This window comes from Alexandromys fortis, unplaced genomic scaffold (genome assembly GCF_014885135.2).
Source record: "Alexandromys fortis isolate MF-2015 unplaced genomic scaffold, M_Fortis_MF-2015_v1.1 scaffold_51, whole genome shotgun sequence".
Taxonomy (NCBI): domain Eukaryota; kingdom Metazoa; phylum Chordata; class Mammalia; order Rodentia; family Cricetidae; genus Alexandromys; species Alexandromys fortis.
Window position 1 is genome coordinate 4,590,883 of NW_026067925.1, and position 22,293 is coordinate 4,613,175.

The 22,293-nt window shown below is 42.9% G+C and overlaps 1 protein-coding gene across 1 annotated transcript in view; it reads left to right on the top strand.

The window, feature by feature from the left end:
- Positions 1 to 15,579: 15,579 nt before the first annotated feature.
- Positions 15,580 to 22,293, top strand: part of LOC126502047 (dr1-associated corepressor-like) — a 9,000-nt gene continuing 2,286 nt past the window's right edge. The window contains exons 1-3 of the mRNA XM_050142805.1: positions 15,580 to 15,667; positions 18,050 to 18,201; positions 18,693 to 18,814. Coding sequence (XP_049998762.1) covers positions 15,580 to 15,667; positions 18,050 to 18,201; positions 18,693 to 18,814 — 362 coding nt within the window. The remainder of the gene's footprint in view (positions 15,668 to 18,049; positions 18,202 to 18,692; positions 18,815 to 22,293) is intronic.

A 22,293-nucleotide genomic window follows, 5' to 3' on the forward strand; every position in this document is an offset into this window, starting at 1 on the left:
TCCTGCCTTATTGAAAACCATTCCTGGCCCAGGCAGCTCCTTACTCATGTGCTGGTGATTTTACAGGCCAGAGAAGCCAAGCTTCTTGGAATCTAATTCCCCCAGAGGAAACTGGCTAAGCATAAAACCTCTATCAGGCACTGGGGTAAAAATAGTGAGCAAGACACGGAAGGCCCTCCCTATCTCTGAGGAATGCCCTGCCTGCGATAAAAGGTAGGTTCAGAGAAGGCAAAATCTGTAAGCAATCTGTGAACACTCCTTGGCCATGCAGAGAATTAGGAAAGAATCAGTGGACCTGTAGAGGTTGCAGGATTTTGCACACAACCTCCTGAAATCCATTCAACTCCACATCATCAGGTTGAATGGGCTGCATTCACATCATTAAAATAAAGGAACAAAGTTACACCAAGATAATTATTTTCATAATTAAAATGGCCCATCATTAGCACATCTTCCAAAACCAAGACAACCTGACTCCTGACAATGTTTCTTTTAAGAAATCAATTAGATAGTTCCATTGCAAACAGCACATGGGAGATAATTATGTGATAAAAATACAGCCAAGACAAATGTCGAAAAGCTTTCTCCATCCTCTCCTGCACGGCTAGTGTTGAAGATGAGGTTAGTTTTCAGCTGGGCTCTGGGCCTTTAACCTTGAATGTCCGGTTTTCGTTTGCATAACAATAAGATATGGCTACTGTACACTGTCCAAAAACTCCAAAAAGCTCCTATTACTTGGCTTAATGGGCTGTGTAACCTAATTGAAAGTGGGGAAGTGAACTTCAGGTTTTCTCTCTTCAGCTTCCTGTGAAGTAGGCATTTTAGCATCTCATTGTCTTGTAGCTATCATTTATCATTTATAGCTCCTTCCAGTGAAAGGAAGCTGCCACATCATGGTTTGGTTTGAAAATACCTATTTAAAAAGGCTCAGAAGGACACTGAGGAGGTTAGCAGATGGTTCTGGGCCCAGGCATTAAAAGACACTGAAATTTACATTTCAATCTAGGTTCTCCATTTCACTGAGCTGCAATGTGACCTTGAGCACAGCAGATAACCTGGCAGAGTGAATCCTTCCTTGTCTCATCTGAGAAGTGGGAGCAGAGACTGGAGTAGCCACCTCCTTTGGGGCTGCCTCCTTTATAAAACAGGGGTATAGCTCCCCGCAGGTCACAACTGTGCCTGGGAAATATTTCTGTCTTAGTTTCTTGTCCTGTTGCTACTGGTGAAACACCCTGACAAAAGCAACAGCAGGAAGAAGGCACTTGTTGCAGCTCACAGTTCCTGGTGCGGTTCATCAGGACTGGGAAGTCAAGGCAGCAGGGAGCCGAAGCAGCTGTACACATCATGTACACAGCCAGAGACAACAATGGATGCTGCTGCTCAAGATCCCTTCCCCCATTTTTACCATCCAGGATCCCAGCCAGGGAATGGTGCCACCCGCAGCAGGCGAGTCTTCTCATCCTAATTAACACAACCAAGATAAAGTCCCACAGGCATACCCAGAGACTAGTCTTCCATATTCTGTCAAGTTAAAATATTAACCACCACATTTCATTACTTTCTACGACTGATGCATCTAGGAGATTCTTAGCTTAACATAGTCCCTGGTAATGATGATGACGACGATGATGATGATGATGCTCATACAGTAACCACAGGGCATACTGTGTGCCAGAGACTATTGTGAGAAAGCATAAACATTAACTTGTACACATCTTCACACCCATTCCATGTGCTGTGTGCCTTTATAACGATTACATGTGCTTCCATTGTGTCCACTTTATACACAGGAGACTGACTCTCTCGTTCCTTTTATACACATCCACCTCTTTCCTCCCCTTCCTTACCTCTGAGTAGAAAGAAGGCCCGACTTAAAGAGCCAGCGAGTCTGTTAGTGTCCCTGACCATCAGCTTGTCTCGCCAATGCCGCACTTGACAGAGCGTGAAAGCCCAAAGTCTCTGTCCACAGTACTGTAGCTAGAAACACTGTCGTGAAGGCTGCAGTCACCCAGCAGAGAGGTCTGGATCTCCATGTGAACAGAGTAAGCTGTGGAGGAGAGACTGGAAAAGAAGATTGAGGAAAGAGGGGGATCCCAATCCTGTCCTAGTCCAGGTCAAGAACTCGGCAAGGAAAGAGGAGTCATGGAGATGAGAGGTCCCCACCTCGTCTAAAGTCAGGGCAATCTCCTATCCTGACCCAAATGGCAACAGACATTGTGGGGAGTGCCAGGTCGGGGGTGATCTCCACACAGGTGGGGCACTTCAGCTGGGAGAAGTAGCTTGCTCGTGGTCACACAGCGCTGGAATACTGGAAAGAGATTGGAATGGCACCATCTGATTCCTGAATCTGTGCCCCCGAACTGTGATTCTGTACAGCCTCGTTCCTCATAGACAACTAGAGCAAGCTGGGTTTCCTGGAGGAGCCAGCCCCCTAAACTGCATCCAAGCCTGGTTCAACCGTCATGGCCATGTTTAAATGCTACCTCTTTTATGTTGATTTTTTTCCTAGTCCCTCAAGGCTCAGCATCCTCTACCTTCTTGACCCTTGCAACATGGAACATGGTGACACTCTCCCAAATGCTTATGTTAAATTCTTACTCCACCCAAAGGTAATTATTATGGGGTAATGTGGAGGGAAGAAGGGAGAGAAAGGAGGCCTCTGGAAATAGTTAGGTCCTGAGAGCTGGAAGTTTATGATTGGGGTTAGCACCCTTGTACATGGGAGCCTTGGCTATCTCCAACATGTGAGTATACCAAGTGACTTCCCAAGGGGGAAGAGATCCATCTATGAATTAGGAATGTAACCCTTACAGGACATTGCTGACACCCTGACCTTGGACTTTTCAGCTTCCAGAACTGTGAGTGGCAGAAAATATCTTCTGGTTCCAAGTCACCTTATGAACCATAATTTTGTTCTAGCTGCCCCAAGGGGATGAAGGCATTCCCATGGCCTCTGAAATTCTTTAGCGATACAAAATGAATTCTGCTTTTATAAGACCTTCTTCCTCAACCAGTAGAGATCCTCGAGGCATAAATACAATTGCATCTCCTTTCCCCGACTCATCCCAGCACACCTCGCTGCCACCAGGACAACGCTTTGCACTGAACACCCCAGACTAAGGCACTGACGGAGGCTGACATGAAGATTTTCTGTCCTAGAGAAAGCATGCCAGGTAGCAGGGGCTCCAGTTCCCTCTAGCTCCATCCCTCAGGCACAGAGTCTTTGAGAAGTTTCTTCAGAAGATAGACAGGGCCTATCACATTGGCTCTTTTCTGCAGATAGCTAACTTGTTGCCTGATTTAACTGCACAAAAGAGAGACAGGAAGCTCCCCTGACAGAATTCATCACATTGACTCAGGCAATTTCCCCTGATGCCCATTTGGTCCAGAACTACTTGTTTTATCCCATATCTCCCAGCTCCACCCTAGGGATCAGCCCAGCCCTTCCTAGCACCCCTCGAGGCCACTGAGGTAGTGGTTACCCCTTTCTCATACCCCACTGTTGCTGCAGGATACCAATGAGCTTCCCAAGTGGCCACTTTGAGATCTTGTCCCTGAGCACAATCTGCCTATTTTGTGGAGTAAAAACAAATTTAAAAAGAAAGAAAGAACTGTGGGAGAGGAAAGGACACTGTAAGTAAACATCATATTAGAACCAGTAAATTCAAACCACTGCCAATTAAGTAGATGAGCTGCAAGGATGGTACCTGTGAGAGACGCCATCCACGAAGTCTAATCACAAACACGCTGGCGGGGGGGGGGGGGGCAGCCTCGGTTCCCACCAGCATCTTTCATTTGTTGCTGTTAAATTTAAACACCAGTTTGTGGGGATTATTTGCAAACTATCTAATAAGGATGAAACTAAATAGTGATGTGAGCCTTCTCTCTGATGGCCAGCTCTTGGGTCCCATAAGAGTAACATTATCAAGGAGCCAATGTGGTGATCGGGTGGGCTAATCTTACTCCCTTGATATAAAAACTAAACACTAAGTCTTAACCGTCTGTTCTCTTAGAAGCTGCTGTATTGTAAGAACATAATAAAACATTTCTCGTGTGAAGTTCTTGGGTTGAGCTGCATTATTTAACCTTTTCCCCATTTATACCGTAGCTGTCTCATTCTACTAAGTACATGGAAACCCCTGAAGGAGTATTGATTACTTTTCTCATCTCTGCAACCAAACATATAACAAGAGGCAACTTATAGACCAGGAAGTGAAGAGAGATCAGGCTGGAATCAGGGTATGACTATTACCTCCTAAAATCTTCTAGAAATTCCTTTCTTCTGGCTATGTCTTACCTCCTAAGGGTGCCACAGCCTCCCAAAATAGCACCACCCGCTGGGGGACCAAGTGCTGAAACATATGAGGCTATGGGACAGGTCACACCCAAATCATAACCATGATCCCCAAAATTCTATTTCTCTTTCTTTGACACTTTAGTACTTTTCTTTGGCTAAGCCACTTAAGTATACATTGACAGACTGGTAGGTAAAATATATAGATGATAAATAAATAGATAGATGATAGATAGAAGATATAGATAGATAGATAGATAGATAGATAGATAGATAGATAGATAGATAGATGATAGATAGGAGACAGATATATGATAGATGATAATAGATGTGACCTATATTCAGTAGAATATTGTTACATTTTAACATATTTATCTTATTTTTAATTATTTGTAAGTGTATGTGTGTCTATGTGTCTGCATGTATACTCCTGCCTATTTCTTTCAACAATTCAGTGACTTTCTGGATTCTCTATACCACTTTGTCCCCTAAAATCCACAGGGACAAGCAAGCCATTGTGGAGAGGACCAACGTAGCACTTAAGAAGCTATACGCCAGTACTATCTTACCAGGGGCTAGGAGAGAACATTATCTGTCCTTAACAGTGGTTCTTTTCCATATGGACTTCCTCAGTTTTAATGACAAGGGACTCAGCCCAGCTTACAAGCACTGGGCATCCCTTCCAAGGAAAACACCCCTGACCCTGGTGAGATGGAGAGATCCTATCTCGCTCCAATGGCAGCTGCCAGCCCTCCTGCTAACCCGTGGGAGAGGGTATGCTTGTGGGTTTTTTTTTCAGACTGCCACAACACCAATATGGGTTCTGACAAGAGATATATGCCCAGATATATGCCCAGGATACATGGGTCAATCTGCTTCCACCAAGGAAGGAAATAACTCAGGGTGGGTAATGGATATTCTCCCCTTTCTTGCTCTCGTTGCCCCCAAACACATTGATTTGTGAAGAGCAGGGTTTATGGCCTTTGACTACTCGTTAAAAAAAAGTTTGGCATAATATAAAAGGGCTATTGGATCCTTCCTAGATGCTCACATATGCATTAATCAGTGGAGTGATGTTGTTAATCCTTACCCTCCTTAAATGTTTCCTCTGCAGATCCGCCATCAGTGGACTACAACTAAGGTGACTCTTCAGGTGCCAATGGCTCTTAGGCATCCTTCTTGCAGTCCTCCACAGGAGGTTACACATGCCTGATTATTTGTAATTCAAAAGGCTACAGCCTTGTTCCCCAATCCTGGCAACTCTCCAGGAAAAAAAATGCTCTTTGAGAGCTAATAGTCAGTGATAGGCAAGAGCTTGTTTGGCAGGCCAACCGAAGACAGACATAGTCCATCTGCTGAGCCCTCCTGAGGCAGGGTCAACAAGGCCTGAGCAAAGAACTCTGGGTCCTGATGAGTGTCCTATGTAAAAAAATAAAAAAGGGTGGATATGTAGGAAGATAAGGCCTACCAGGCCAAAAGGAGCCTACCTGGAGTCTGTGTAGAGCTGCCAAAGCTCCTGTCTGTGCCTAGCCAATAAGGAGCAACCAAGCCTAACAACAGGCGCTGTCAGAGGTCCTGATATGACTATCCAATGAGGGATAAGCATGAAATGTCAACTGTCAACAGATCAGAACACCTGGGTGCTGGGAGGGTATATAAGCTTTTCCCCATTGTTAAACAAATGAGACTTCTATAAGCCTTCTACCTGACTCCCAGGGTCTGTGCTTATTGACATTGCTCCTTTTCACCCCCTCCCCCGGGGAAGACATTAGGGCCAGCAGCAATTTCTCAAATTATTTTCCAATATTTTTCATGGAGAAGAGATTACATTGTTACAGAAAGTTTTATATCCACATAAAACATCTTATTCAATGAATAACAGGATGGATTTAAGAAACAGAGTGTTTAGGGGAAACAAGTGAGATATCTCTTTTGTCATAAAAGACATAAAATCTGGGAAATATAAACCAGACTACTCTGGGGATGAGTTTATTTTCAAGTGTGTTTAGAGGGAAATCGCTACAGGAAGATTCTGAATTTAACAAAAATAAAGTGACCAGTACCGATATTCTGCCTACACCAAGCACCCTGAGATGGAGCCTCAGGGAACAGGCATCTGAAATAGATGTCTCCTTGGGCATCTCATCTCACTCTGGGAAGGTGGCCAGTGGTTCAGTCCTACTTCTCTTTCTTCTTTTTGAAGCTTGGGAGCACCCAGGAAGAACAGCTGGAGGAATGGCCCCTCCATTCATCTACCTTCTCATGGCAGTGGGAATCAAGAGCTCTTTGCATCATGTTCCCCACAGCTAGACTCAGACCACACCTAGAGTCCCAAAGGAAGAAGCAACAGTTGGAACCCTAAAGCCCCATGGTGTCCGTTGTCCTCCTCCCCTTGCCTTATACTTGCTCCTCTAGAGGCAATAGAGGGTGACTAGGAGCTTGGTTATTTAGAGTTGGAGGTAGCCTGACTTCTAGGTTTTTCCTCCTCTGTGGTGATCAGTAGATATATGGACAAACAGACAGACAGATATTTATGCTTTGCATCTAATACATGTCCCCAAAGTTCACATGTGGCCATCATTTTGCCTGACAAAGCAGATACTTTCCAACACTGACAAGTCCCATCTCACCCATTTCTTCAACTTCCAAACTAATGTTGCTGTCATGTAAACTCTTGTTGTGCTTAAGAGAATTATCAGTTTACCTAACTTTTTATTATCATTTTAGTGAAATATTTGGGAAAGAGTAGAAAATGATGGGTAATGGAACTACCACCTTTTGAATGTTTTATATGAAACAGCTCCTGTGATTTTTTTTAAAAAAAAATATTCAAGTCTGGAGGACAAGAAGCCATTGCCTTCAATGATATAGTTACTGGTGAAATACTAACACTAAGTGGGCAGCATCACACCACTGGATAAACCCAGTAGGTCACAAAGCAAAACCAGAAACAAAATAAAGACTTGAAGGTAGGGCTGCGACTTTGTAGGAGGAATGGGGAGATCTGGTGGTAGGCACAGCCTAAGGGAGGGTAGAGGGAAAGGTGTTACCAGAATGTATTGTATACATGTATTAAATATCCAACGAGTAATTCATTTTAACAGCATGAAAAAAATTAAGTCAAGGTCCTCCCCCCTACGTCCATGTCTAGGAAGGTGAACGTCCAAACTGGCTAGGCTCCCACCAAGCCAGAACATGGCAGGGAACCATGACTGCTCTTTGGATAGGAGAGGGGGGGTGAGAGGAGTGGGGGGAGGGGGAGAAGAGAGGGGGGAGGGGGAGAAGATTGGGGGGAGGGGGAGGGAAATGGGAGGCTGGGAGGAGGCGGAAACTTTTTTTTCTTATTCTCAATAAAAAAAAAGAAAAAGAAAAAAAACACATAAAAAAAATTAAGTCAGATCCTATGACTACCAGAAATCTTGTCAAAAGCCTTTCATTGTAATGTAATTAAATTCAGGCTCTGTCGGGCTTACAGTTCACTGAGCAGCCTCTGATGAATCTCTGACCTCATTTCCTGTCCCTCACCTTTTGTGCATTAGATTTTCCCAGGGGCCTTTGCACTTACTCTTCGCACTGTGCACTGTGGGAAAGCGCTTCCTCCCGCCATCCCCACCCTAGTCTTCTATGGGGCTGTTCTTCATCACTCAGTCTTCAGTTCAAATGTCACATTTTCAGAAAGACTTTTCCTGACCACCCAATCCAAAGGATTCATCGGCCACTTATGATTAAACTCTCTTGTTTCTGTTCTCAGACTCATCATTACCCGACAGTCACCTTGTTTGCTTACTTATCTCTTCCACACAGAAGAAAAGATGATGACTGATGAGGGCGAGGGCCCTGTGATTGTCATCACCATGTTATCTGTTCTAGGCAGGGCCTGTAAGAGAAAGAATGCACACATGCATGCAAATCAAGTATCGCTGATCTCACCTGTGTGATCAGTGACAAGACAGAAGTCTTGGATACTAGATTTCCAGATTAGAGATGTTCAACTGGTATGATGGCTTCAATTTAAAGGCTCCCCAACACACACATTACATGCACACATTGAGACATACACGTAGAGACGCGTAGTGTGTGTATGTCTCTTTCTCTTTCTCTCTCTCTCTCTCTCTCTCTCTGTGTGTGTGTGTGTGTGTGTGTGCTATTTGTGGTGCTATTTGGGGAAGTCATAGCAGATTTAGGAAGTAAGGGCTGGCTGACTGCTGTAGGAACAGGTAACTTGAATCAGGCCCCTTTAAAGGTTATGCCTGGCCATGGTGCCTCTCCTCTCTCTGCTTTCAGGCCACCCTTATGTGAGATGTTTTGTCCCACCACACCCTCCTCAGTGTGGTGCTTTTGAAACAGAGTTCAAATAAAGCCTCCTTCCTTCTCTAGGTTGCATAAGATACTTTTCATAATGATGTAAAAGTTAATCAGCAGAACATGTAAATTTGTATGTCTCTCTCTCTTTCTGTGTGTGTGTTAGAGGAACACAGAAATTTATTGCAAGGAAACTGGCTCACAGACTAGGAAGACTGAGACATTCAGACCCAGGAGAACCAATGGTATAAGCGGCAGCCCACATCCACAAGTGAAAGCAGGACATCAGTGTTCCCACTAGCAATCTTCTGCTCCACGTGGGTTCTCCACTGACTAGAGGAGCCTAGGGTGAGCATCAGGGAGAGCAACAGATAGAAGCCTCATTTTCAGACATCCCCACAGACTTCTCTAGAATATGCTTAGACCAAATGTCTGAGCCCTCTATGGCCAGACATGTTAGCATACAAAGTCAGCCAGCATAATACCTGTTGGTATTGTCCAATAATATTTGTTGACAGAATAAACAATGAAATAAGTTATTTGAGCTCAGCAGAAGGAAACATGCTCAGGACTGCTGGGGGCAAATGGGGAACATCTTGTACTCCCCAATTTTAACCAGAGGCAGAATGCTTCTACAAGTCCCAACTAGGGGCCACCCCTCCTCTAAGGCTGTCTGCATGGCATGAGGGTTGAGGCTAGTGTTTTCCCAGATGCACAACCTCTGCCTTTGGTACCACCATCATGGTACTCAGAGCCTGGTTTAGCTACTGGCTGCTAATCTTGGCAGTTGCCTCATGGCAGTCACTCTCTGCCCAGGCTGGATATGGCCCACGCAGTTACAAAGAAGCTTTCAGGAGAGAGCTTAGAGCCTCTAAGTTTCTGAAGGGTCCTTGTTCAGGGATGAAAGGAAACCATTTCTGGTACAAGAGGCTCAGACTGATTTAAAGTATTCCCTCAAAGTAAACAGGGCCTGGCCAGGAAAACCTACCCTGTAGTCTTTCTCTAAACCAGCACCGTGATAATCCATCCTCCATGATAGATCAATAAAAGCACTTCTAGGAAGCTTCTGATTAACAGGACATAATGTTTCCCAGCACACTTTCCAACTGCTGTGCTGGCCATCAGCTCCTTGCTTGCTGCATCTAATTATAAACCCCGATTGCTGAGGCTGTGTAGATATTGATCAAAGCACGGCCATCGCCGGGCGATGGTGGCGCACGCCTTTAATCCCAGCACTCGGGAGGCAGAGGCAGGCGGATCTCTGTGAGTTCGAGACCAGCCTGGTCTACAGAGCTAGTGCCAGGACAGGCTCCAAAGCCACAGAGAAACCCTGTGTGGAAAAACCAAAAAAAAAAAAAAAAAAAAAAAAAAGCACGGCCATCCTGTTATACTAGCATTGCTATGGAGAAAGGACTAAAACATCATCTCCGGCTGTAAGATTACAGCCCCCAGTTTAGCTGGAGCTAATCCATTACTAAGGCAGTGGTAGGTAATACACCAAATATATAACATGTTAGCCTATAGTGTCTGAACACAGAGAGGATAGAACATTCCAGAAGAGGAAAAGCACTTTCTGGCACATTGATAGTGTATCTAAGATACATGAATCTGAATAAGTAAAATGACTAGTGACTGGGTAACCCTCTGGGACCTAAAGAGTTTATCCCTGAGTAGGGGAGATATAGTTAAACATTGTACACCCTAACGTGGGAATATTCTTTCCTGATGGTCTAAGTATTCCTGCATGGTTGGGTAGTGACTGTGATATGCTCTGTGGGTAACATGTTCCTTGTGTCCCCTTCAGTGGTTAATCTGGTCTAGGCAGATTCTTAGCAACACACTTAATTCCCCTGCCAGAATTAAGAGTGCTTTGCCTCTATAAAATGAATTTTTTTTTCTTAAAGAATCTTCATGTTATCCAAAGACATTGCTGACAGCCATTCCTTTTCTCCCCTCCCCCACCCCAGATTTAATTCACTTTATTTTGCGGGAGGGGATAAAAAAATCATGTGTAGTAGTCATGGCTGGAATTTGAGTTCTCTGAATAGAGACTCTGGTATGTGTTTCCATAAAAGTGGTCAGTGAATTCCTGATAGGGAAACTTGGTGAATACATTCTTTTTTCCAGGGATATACGGTCATTTATCACTAGGTCTCAGAGACAGTATCAAAAATGTATGGGTGAAGTCGCCCAGGGTAGGAGTTTAGTGGATGTTGTAGCCAGAAATACATGGTTGAAGCTGCCCGAGGTAGCAGTAGAGCAGATGTGTAGCTGTCATCAGCTCTGGCCATTAGCAGCAGCTACGTGGGCACAAGAGCAAAGATGATGCCAGTGTCTGTATGAAAAATGGTTCATCTGCCCAAAATCATCATGGCCTGTTACCTTACATGGGACATTGTGAGACTTGTCAGTCTTGTTCCCCAGCAATGATTCTGAACTGGAACAATGGAAAGTTTTGCTAAGATAATGGGCCCTCAGATTGCAGAGGCTGCTGCTTTGGAGCACTCAATACCCAAGCCAACATGACCGTTGTAGCCTCTCCAGTAGTGTCAAAGCCTTGAAGATGATCCACTGGCCATTTCAAGTCTGCTTTTGTGCTAGCGTGGTCTTTAGACCCTCTTCATGTAGGGCTGCTCCCAGGAGAAAAAGTCAGTCATCTCAGATTCTTTAATGGCCAAGGAGAACAGGGAGATCTCTTCCAGGGTCTTGATCTTCAGGTTGTCAATGGGAGAGCCCAGTTCAGTGATGGAGATCCACTCCTCATCTCTGGCTAAGACCACTGCCTAATTCTCCTCAGCAGCTCTGGCAGCCTCAGAAGCCTGAGTTCCCAAAGTCCACCATCTGATGTTTTCCCAAGGATTTTTTCCTCTTCCTTATATTTTCCCAGCTATGTATTTCCTACAGCACCCACTTTTTCAGACATGAAGTTTCAGTGTCATTGTTTAACATTGTTTAAGAGAACCCTATCCAATCAGGTTCAAAATGCATGGTGATGATAGAAAATAGAAATTTGGGATATGTCTGAGCCACTCCCTTGGATATAGTTATATCTATATCCACACCTATGGATAGTCTGATCTTGTTAAAACAGCAGAGAAATTCCCAAGAAATAATTGAACTTGATATCCTGGCCACAGTGTGAGCCAGCCCTGTTTGACAAGACAGTCTCTCTTGAGTTGCAGAAAAGACTTTCCCTTCTCTTTTGACAAGGAAACAAGACGAGTAGACTTGTACAAAAGAGTTCTGGGAGAGAATTCAATGTCAGAAAGTGAATTTACATCAGGTCAGCCATGGTCAAGTAGAGTGTGAGGTATGTAAGAATGAATGTAGCCCCTCAGGGTCTAGGAGTCTGCCAGAGAAGAATAAACCAGACAATGTGCATATGGGTCCTCAGGCAGGATGGGGATGGGGAAACCAGGTTCTTCAATCTTGCTGTACATGGGGCTGGAGACAAGTCTCAAATGTCAAGAGCACTTGTTGCTCTTAAAGAAGATCCTGTTTGATTCCCAGCATCTACGTGGCAGCTCATAATCATCTGTAACTCCAGTTTTGGGGGATAGAATGCCTTCTTTCAGCCTGCAAAGGCACCAGGCACACCCGTGGTACACAGAAATACATGCAGGAAAAACATTCATACCCTATTTTTATCAAAATCAATCTTGCTATTTGTTCCTGCACTTCATTATCCATCTAAGTACAGTGTAGAAGTCAAACTTTAAAAAAAAGAAAAAAGAAAAAAAAAACTTTGCCATTTAAGTCAAGTTCCCCAGAGCATTTCACCTGCATATGTCTAAGCAAGAGTCCCTGCTCTGTTCTTTTCCTCTCCCTCAACTGCTTTTTTTGCTGGATCTATTAAATTTAAAGACAGCCCAAAACTGGAGGGGAAAAAATACAGGGTAAGAAGAATTCAAATGGTAAGTATTGATTTTTGCCTCTTTAAAAAGAGTTTCTCAATGAGTATTTGAGGCAAATAGTTTTGATTCAGTGGTTAATGAGACCTTACCTGGCATCTCTCCTCAGAGAACTCAACTAGCATCCCCAACAGGGGTTCTCACACATCTGTGCAGGACTCCCATGGTCCGCCTTTCTCAGAAAAAGGCTCCAAGGTAGAAGAAAGACCACTGTTAGATGACAGAATAGGTAGGTAGCAGCTAGGGAAGTCATCTCCCACCAAGAAGCTGCTAGAGTCTGCCTAGGCTGTCCCAATGTGCATTTCAGATTTGTACTTCAACTTTCAACCTGGAAGAGAATGAATAGGGGCATGGGGAGGGAAGAGCAGCTTGTCTCTTCTATTTCTATGAGCTTAGACTACCAGTCTCTTCAGCTCTCACACAGAGGCATCCAGAATGCCATGGAACTCCCAGAAGGAGTTCATCTGCCGAGAAAGATATACTTGCTTTGGCCAAGGGGTGAGAGAGCTCGCTTTGCAGAACACGCAATTTGCAAGCTAATTTGGCGCCTGATACACAGAGGACACTCACTCAATAAATACTATTGACTGGTGAATAACTTGAAAAGCAATCAGAATGCTCGGGGAATTGATAATGTCTCAACCCCTTGCAGCCTGGTTTGGGTTGGTATTTAAAGAATCATTCTTGAGGTTTTCATGTTAAAAACTAGGCTCATTTCGGATTCTTTTAGATCTTTAAGTCCTTTGTATTCTATCGACCTTGGGGGGTTGGGGGTCAATACATCAGAGGGGAATAATGGAAATGGAGGAGCCATGGCTTCTGAGGTTTAAAACAATGACAGTCACCATGACCAGAAACAGCTAAGCTTCCCAGTAATTCTCTGAGGATGGAGAGACGGCACATTGTGCAAGCAGGAGGACCAGTGTTCAATGCCCTAGAAGCTACCTAAAAATTAAAGGCACATGTGATAGAACATAAACATGCCCATGTGAGATGGGAAACTGAGGCAGGAGAATCCTCAGGGGCTCATAGGTCATCTAGGCTGGTGTGCTCAGCACTCAACCAGAGATTCTGCCTCAAACCAGGTGGATGATGAAGACAGACAACCAAATGATGTCCCGGCTGCTCCCAGGAAGTAGAAGATTCCAGAACACGCAGAATGAGATCCACTTTCTCTTTCACAAGTTCCAATAACACCCCCAGTCCTATCCTGTCACTTCTGGTTTTTAAGTATGTTGGACGTTGTCAGTAACAACAATACACAGCTTCTTCCTTTCCTTTGTCTGTCAGTGTGAACTCTGTGTTTATGATCTTTATTTGTGGCACAAAAGCAGGATAAAAAGTGACAGGCGGATAAAGTGGGACCGAGTTGGTTTCCACGGGAAATGACAGAATGTGGGGCTAATGAGCAGAGTGCGGACATCGAGGATGACATGACATAGGAATGCCAGTTGCTATCTGCACAGGGCTGGCAAGTTTAGGAGCCAAAGGAAGAGTGAGTACAACCAAGGACAGAGGGAGCTGCCAGGGTAACCACCGTGTTCATGAGATGCTGGGAGAGAGAAGCAAATGAGAAAGAGGGTTTAATAACGCTCCCTTCGTATTAAGAATGATCTGGGGAAATATTCATAGCATCAAAATTGCTTTTCAGATATTGTCGCTAAATGTCACGGTATCACATGTGCTAAGCAGGGGCCCCCGGGGAGCTCAGCTTTGTGGGAACTGAGGGGATTGCCACAGCTTCACCCAAATCCTACCAGCAGTTGGAAATGTGTTTAAATGCACAATGCCAATTTACAGCCCTAACACAGAGCGATAAGAAACTTCTGAAAGCTTCATCCCACCGAATGTGGAAACTGGACATGGTGTCAGAATAAATCCAACCCAATTGTAATAAGATGGTGTTTGTCCCCTTAGACAGGAGCTACTTAACTCAGGATTGTTCTTTTTCAGCCTCCAGGGTGTTGGATCATACCCTGCTTGGATTATTTTCTAAAGTAGATAAAATTTGTGTTGCTTCTAAAGCTCTTATAAATTTATTTTAGAGCTTGAAAGGCATAGTTTAAATCTATTTTCATATATAATAGACTACATTAAAATCTTTAAGTGAACTCATTAACATCCTTTTGTTTTGTTTCAGTATGGGGCAATTGATTATCAAGATACAATTCACATACCTTGCCATTCACCCATTTAAAATAAAGTTTCCAAAGGGATTAAAGGGTCTTCAATATAGCCATTGTACAGCCATCCTCACAATCAAATTTAGAAGATTTTCATAACCCCATAAAGAAAAATGGAACTCTACCTGCCAACTGTGTCTCCCCACAGTGTTCTTGACTGCAGGCAACCACTCGTCTACACTCTGTCTGCCTAAATTTAGGCATTCTGGACATTTCATATAGGATGATAATGCATTGTCCTTCACAATTGTCCCTCACTAACACACTGTTTCCAAGGATCATCATGCTTTGATTTGCGAGTAACTTTTATGTATGCTTTTGGTCAGTTATTTCTTTGCACAGCATACCACGTTTGTTTATTTATTCGCTGACTGATAGACATTTGATTTGTCTTCAGATTCTGCCTGTTTCCAATACTGTAACTAATGCTGCTCCAATGTCCCTTGTAATACTGTTATGAAACTGTAGAATCAAGTGGATAATTTCTTTAAGGACACCAGTTGGGACCTGAACAGAAATCATGTTAAACTTAAGGGGGGGGGTCAATTTGAGGAGTCCTGCGTCTTGGCAATACCCCAGTCCCTATAAGTGAAATATCTTTCACTTTATTGAACTGTTCTTTACTGTACTTCAACCGTGTTTTGTAGTTTCTGTAGAGCAAGCTTTGCACTCCTTCTGTTAAATGTATTTCCTCGTGTGTTATTCTCTTTGATGCCATTGCACATATCTTTTTCCGAATTTCTTTTTTACATTGTTTATTGTAAGTATCTGAAAAGACATTTCATTTTTATTGGATTAGATCCTGAAATTTTGCTAAACTGATTGATAAGTTCTAATGATTTTTTAGTGAATTTTGTAAGAATTTTCCACACGCATGATCAGGTCGCCCATGAATAAAGACACTTTCACAAACTCTTCCTCCCTCATCTCTAAGCCTTTGATTCTGCTTCCTGCTGCTCCATCTCCCCCCAGCAGTGGTGAGGTTTTGTCAATGCCCTTTGCTGAGTTGAGAAAATTTTCTCAATCCTTTCCTTGCTTTATTTTCCATCGTGAAAAGATGTTGAGTTTCGTCAAATGCTTTCTCTATGGCGATGATACGGTTTTTTTTCTTCTATTGATGCAGTGAATTGAACTAAGTTGATTGCAAATGTGAAACCAAATCTACCTCCCTAGGATAAGCCTTTCACTGCGTGCATAATGCCTAGTGTGTGCTGGCTTCCTAGCACTGTACTGGGAATTCTTATGTCTATACTCATAGCTGTCTGCAATTTCATTTTCCTTTGATGTTTTCGGTTTGGCATCACAGAGATACTGACCTCAGAGAATGGGTTTGGAAATGTTCCTTGCTATTCTATTTTTTAGGACAGTCTGTGAATACTTGACATGAAATCATCTTAGAATGTTTGATAGAGAACCGTTCTGATTTTATTCATAAGTTTTTTCCCAAGACCTGCTAGGTATCCCACATACCTGACTGACAGAGCTGTTGAGACAACTGAAGCTCAAATATTTTGTCTGTTTCTGCACTTCCTCACATTAAGTCTTAACAACAAAAAAGCATAGCATATATAAATCTAATATTCTGATTCCTATGGTTCATTAACCATTTAACATTAAAATGACTACTCTCCATACACAACACATTCATTTCCTTCTTTTTGCTCTCTTTTCTCCAGTTAAGTTCTGCCCCTAATCACGACCCTGCTATCTGTCTATTGCTATTACCTCAGTCAAGTGCAGGATTTTAACACTCAGGGTCTTCCATATGCAATCCGAACTAACACCTGCCATTGTTTGCCAGCAAACGTGCCAGTATCTCTAGGTTCCCCTCCTTGGTCTTTGCTGTCCGCAAGAGGTACTGAGAACTGAGATTCTGAGAACTGCAGCTCCCTGGTACGGGGAGGCACTTGGGTGAGTGGGAGGACCAAGGGCTTCCTTTGTCACTCTAACAAGATCTAGACAGGTACCACTACCACTAAAGACTTCCTGGCTTTGTTTTAGACATTATTTCCCGGGAGTTCTGGAAATGTGTTTGAAGCATGATGTGGAATCTCTGATGTTGTTGTTAGCTTTCCCACATCGCATCTCACCCGCAGTGACTCATACAGCATTTATCAGCGCAGTCTGCCGCTACATCCTGATAGCTTTTCCTCAACATTTCTCACACACACTACCCTAACTGCGTTTATCGCAGACTATCGCTGTGTTTGTTTACAGAACGGCGCATTCCACTGCCTAACGCCTGCTAGTATGTCAAAGGTGTATGATAACTCAAAAGACTTAATTTTAACTTTAATGTCGACTGTCTGTTTTCAAATGCCATTGGGCCAGTTGGTCCCAACAGAACATCTTAGTATGGAATTTACTAAAATCGAGATTCCTAGGACCCACCCCAAACCAATGAACGAGAAATATCTAAGAGTTACAAAGAATCTGCTTAATTATTTTTCTCCTGGTGTGTTTAGGGATTAGTTAGACTTGAGAATTACTGCTGTTGACATTCTAGCAAAATGAAAGACTGATTCGCTGATTTAAAAAAAAAAAATGCCTTCCCATATGACTCCTCTTTTCCACTGAGTACTCTCTTTAACATTCTTAGGGAAAATCTGAAGACATGTGTTACAAATAACAGGATTATTTGGGTGGAGATTTACTAGGAAGGTTATCAATACTCTTAAAACTGATCCTTTAAACATGTATACTCCTTGATTCAATTATCCCTGATAGTCATGACTTCATCGATTGATGGCAAGGACCAAATGTATGTAAGGGGGCCTTAGGTAATAGCATAGGGTAGCAGGTATATCTGGTCCCTCCTTTGGTCCTGACCTTATATGTTTCTGCACATCAAGTCTCATAACCTGAAAGGAGGCACTGGGATTCTTTGGCTTCTGGATGTTCTTTGGTCAAAATTCATTGCAAAATCCTCTGTAAGGGAGGCAGGGAGCTGGGTGGCGAGCTCTTTCTGAGGCTTATACTCCAACTGGAAAGCCAGTCACACATCACACTCAGATTGATAGCACACTTTAAAAAGAAATTATCTCTTGGCCTTATGTGACTGACTGGTATTGTTAAAAAGTATATTAATCCTCTGCCCACTCTAATCGCATGCCGGGGCTGTATAGGAGCCAACTGGGAAAAAAGGTGCCTGTGTATCTAGACACAACAAACCATGTAAATGATGGTTATAGCTTGAGATTTTCTGGGATATTTTTTCAATGCTGTCCAGCATTTGTAAATCCATTTCTAACTCAGGGAAGAGTGACCAACAGAGCTGGACCACTGGCCTGAGACTAATAGCTCTAGGCCAGGACTTAGCCAAGCTTTATTCCCCTGACAGGTTTCTCGTGCTGTACCAGGATTAGCTCTCATTGCTCCTTACTCAGTGGCTGGCAGGTTACACACCACCACCAGCAGTAATGATAAGGCGTTCCAGATGTTTAAAGATATCACACGAGTACCACGCAATGATGAAACACCAAGCTACAGTTCTTTTGCGACCTTCCTGTTGGTGAGTTGGGTGGGTACATATTGCATCACAGTTTGACACTTGTTAGCCAGACCAGTGAGTACCCACAGTGACGAGAGACCTTGCTGCAAAATAAAAAGAATTTTTTCTCCCTCTTATTTGGGCTTATTTCTTAGCCCTTGACATGCATATGAAGTAGAGTCTTACTTTCCTAGATGCTTCTATCATAAAACTAAGTCTCTTCCCCATCCTTGCAATATTGCTGCTGTTGTAAAGAAGCCTCTTTAGTTATGTGACTGGAAAAAAAAACAACAACCTACCCTTAAGTCAATGACTTTAGACTGTTAGAAGTAAACACCCAATATGCTGGTCTGTCTCATGCCATTGGCTAAAATCTTTTTATTTTACGATGTCGAATGGACCAGAAGGGAATGAATTTCTAGAAGAGCTTGGAAGAAAACAATGCCATTCATTTATCGTCAGACCCCACTGTGTTCTCTATAAGAGGGTCAGTCTTTTCTCTCTGTCTCTAGGTTGACCCTAAATACTTACATCGTCTACTTAATCTGAATGAGTGTCGGCTTTTCCCCATCCGTGGAAAGAATTACATCCTTGAGACAGGCCAGGTTCTTCAGCTCTCACCTTACCTTGAGATGTTCTGACTGTAATACACCATCAGACACAAATCGCCTGGGAACCCCTACTTATTCTCTGTATAACCTCACTCTCAGTAGTAAATTATAGGAATAGACAGCATTCCTCTTCTCAGGCCTGAAATGGAGGACTTCTAACAAGTGGGGGCATATTTACCTGTTAAGCTTATTTATTGCTAATCTAAATGTTCTACTCAGGAGAATAAGGAGGTCAAAGGGATAAAGAGAATGCATGTGGCTAAGATTATATAATACCGTTCTAACAGAGTAATAAAACAGTGTAATAAACTCCCTGACATTTAACGTCAAGAGGGACCACTAGCAATCTTAAGGGCTAAACTGATTAGAGAATTTCCTTAGAGACGGTAACTATGCCATCCATCAAGAGGCTGTGGGTGTATCACTCATTCAGCTTTCATTACAGCATAGGATGACTTGCTTATGCCGTGAAAAAATAGACTGTGTCTACTCGCCATTCACACTGGGTAAACCTGGGAAAGCTACTCTCTGCACGCTTGTCACTTTAACACATATGAAAGTTTTCTGATTGGATTTCTTCTTTATCTAATACAAAGAAACAAAAAGGTTGGAGAGATAAGAGAGAAACACGCTGTCCTTCTGTGTCCATTTCCACACTACTTGATACTCCCAGATTTGAGACACATCAGGAAACTTGTCCATCAACCTGGTTTCTGGCTGAAAGCCTTGCAGTGAATAGTGAAGAAGCTGCAGAGGAAGCTTTAAGAGGCGTCTCTTTAAAGATGCTCATTTCTTGGGACGATTCACAGAGCTGGGTGATGTCCAGCTTAACTGTCCAAGGTCTTTGTCTGTCTCTCAGCAGTAGTTAAGGGAGCTACTTCCAAGAATGTCAAAGGAAGAAGAGGTAGGTGACTCTTCTTGCTGTTAGGATCTAAACCCCATGGGGATGCTGCTCCCATGCTGACAGCCAGAGGAAGCAGTAGAGGCTACAAAACAAATACCTTTTCAGGCCCATGGAGAGCTGAGGTTATAAAACAACCTAATGAATTAAAATCATGCTATTTCAAAGAGAAAGGACACAGACTCTTTCACATCTGGCTGTCAGAGCAGAAGAGGGTTGACTCTCAGAGGGAAAAAAGGGGGGTCTGAAGGATTCAATCTCCATTTCCAAGTGTCTTTCCAGGCGACACCACTTTTTAAAACTCCATCGGTCACTTGACACTGTTCACTAAGTATAACAATAACAGCTAATGTTTAGTGTGTGCTATGCTAACAATTCTTGAATCTGTCAATTCTTGGATCTGCTACAGCAGATCAACATTTGCTTTAATTAACATACAAAAAATGGATTTCACTCTGAAGTTTTCACAGTAGACTTTTACAAATGACAAAACAAAAACTGGCAAAAGTTAAATAATATTCCCAGTACAAACTAGTCTACAGAACCTTCAGCCCAGACTACACTTTTTCCATAGCTATTCTCAGGATGACTCAGGATATACTTCCACTGTTTAATTTTTCTGAATATATATGGTAGATTTATTTTAAGTCAAAAAGGTCATAGGGAAAATAACATATATTGAATGTATGAAATATGTTCGCTCTTCTGAGCCTCCCCAAACCACCTGACTGATGGAGGTCCTGAAGGACTTGTGAGAGAGAATTGCAAGCCAGTGAAAATAAGCTATTCTTTGAAGGGAGCAGTTGCTGATGGAAGCTGCTTATTCATTCCCCATCCACCCAGACCTGAAATAATCACACTGAAACTATATTAATTGTAACACTGTTTGGCTAATGACTAGCATATTCCTAGTTAGCTCTTACATCTTAAATTAATCCATTTCTATTATTTAATATTTTACCACGAAGCTCGTGGTTTACTGGAAAGGTTCCCAAGCGTCTGTCTCCTTTGGGGGTAGCTACATGGCATCTCTCTGACTCTGCCTACTTTCTCCCAGCATTCAGTTTAGTTTTTCTGCCTAACTCTATTTTGCCCTATCACAGGCCAAAGCATCTTCTTTTTCATTAACCAATAAAAGCAACACATATACAAAAGGACTTCCCAAATCAAACAGTTTGGAGTCTGGGATCCTCACTGCAGAATCTCTCCATTTTTCTTCCTTTCTAAGGTGATGTATTTAAGTCAGCATACAAAGTAATATCATTTTAAATGTTGGTGCTAGAGAGATGGCTCAGAAGTTATGAGTGTTTGCTGTTCTTTCAGGGGACCTGCCAGCACTCAAGTCAGATAGTTCACAATTATCTATAACTCTAGCTCCAAGAATCCAGTGGCCTCTTCTGGTCTCCAAGAACACCCCACACATGAGACACACACACCATGACATGCAAATAAACCCAATGCTTCTTTAAATAAACTAAGTTGAGGTAGTACCATTTGCCCTTCTCATTTGAACAAACAAAAATAGTCTTTGTTTAAAAAAATGAAGACATATTTTCTAACATAGTTATAAATGTATTTAATAAATTAATAATTTGATATTAATGATACAAAAAATTCACATATCCAATACTAAATGAAATCCCTGAAGCAAACCAATCCAGACATTCCCCCTGTGCATCAGGCAACACACTTGCTTGGAGGTTCTTCTGAGAAATCTGCTTTCTCCAATTTTTGTCCAAGAGAATAATATTCTTTTGTGTTTTCATCAAGTAGAATTTCTCTTGACTTAATACATTTAATACAAATTAACTGCCATCCCTCAATCTAAAAGGATATTAAATTGTACTCTCTGGGTCCTAAAACAGAGGAAATTGCTCAGTGCTCCCAAGAGCTCATCATATTAGGGGACTTTTCAGGTGCTTGACTTCACGGGGAAAGGTGTGTCATGATTGCCCGGAAATTGTAGATTTCCATTCTAATCTGTTTCCCTTTCTTTGTTAGAAATCAAAGAGTCAGAGGACTTAAGTTTGAGCTACTCAGAAAGGGAACCATGCCTGCCAGCAAACAGCCAGAAAGATGAGCTGGTGGTAATGATGATAATGATAGTTACTAAACAGTCCCCAAGGACATTACAGCAGCTCATTTAATAGTCACAAATGCTTTATTGGGAGGGTATCATACTGCTATTGTTCTAATTTAATAAGTGATGAGACAGAAAAAGAAAAACAAAAAGGAGGAAGGAAGAACCAAAGTCAAAGCAGCTTGTTCAAACCCCACCAACTACACAGTGATGAGTCCTAGCTTAATCCTTTAGTCAAGCTCCAGACCCGCGTCCTCTGCTCCATTGAGCCTCTAAGTCCCTGGAGCTCACCCTGCTGCAGAGAAGCCCTGCAACTCCTTGTCATAACTTGTTAAACAAGGTCTTTAGACAGCCGGCTTGCAATGCCGGGATCCCAGCAAGTGCCATCCAGGGACATGAGATGTGTGCCTGAGTGAGATGCGTCATCTCTCCTACTGTGTCAGTATGCCAACAAGCAAGTGCCGGTGTGGCGGGGGGGGGGGGGGGGGGGGGGGGGGGGGGGGGGGGGGGGGGGGCGCTCC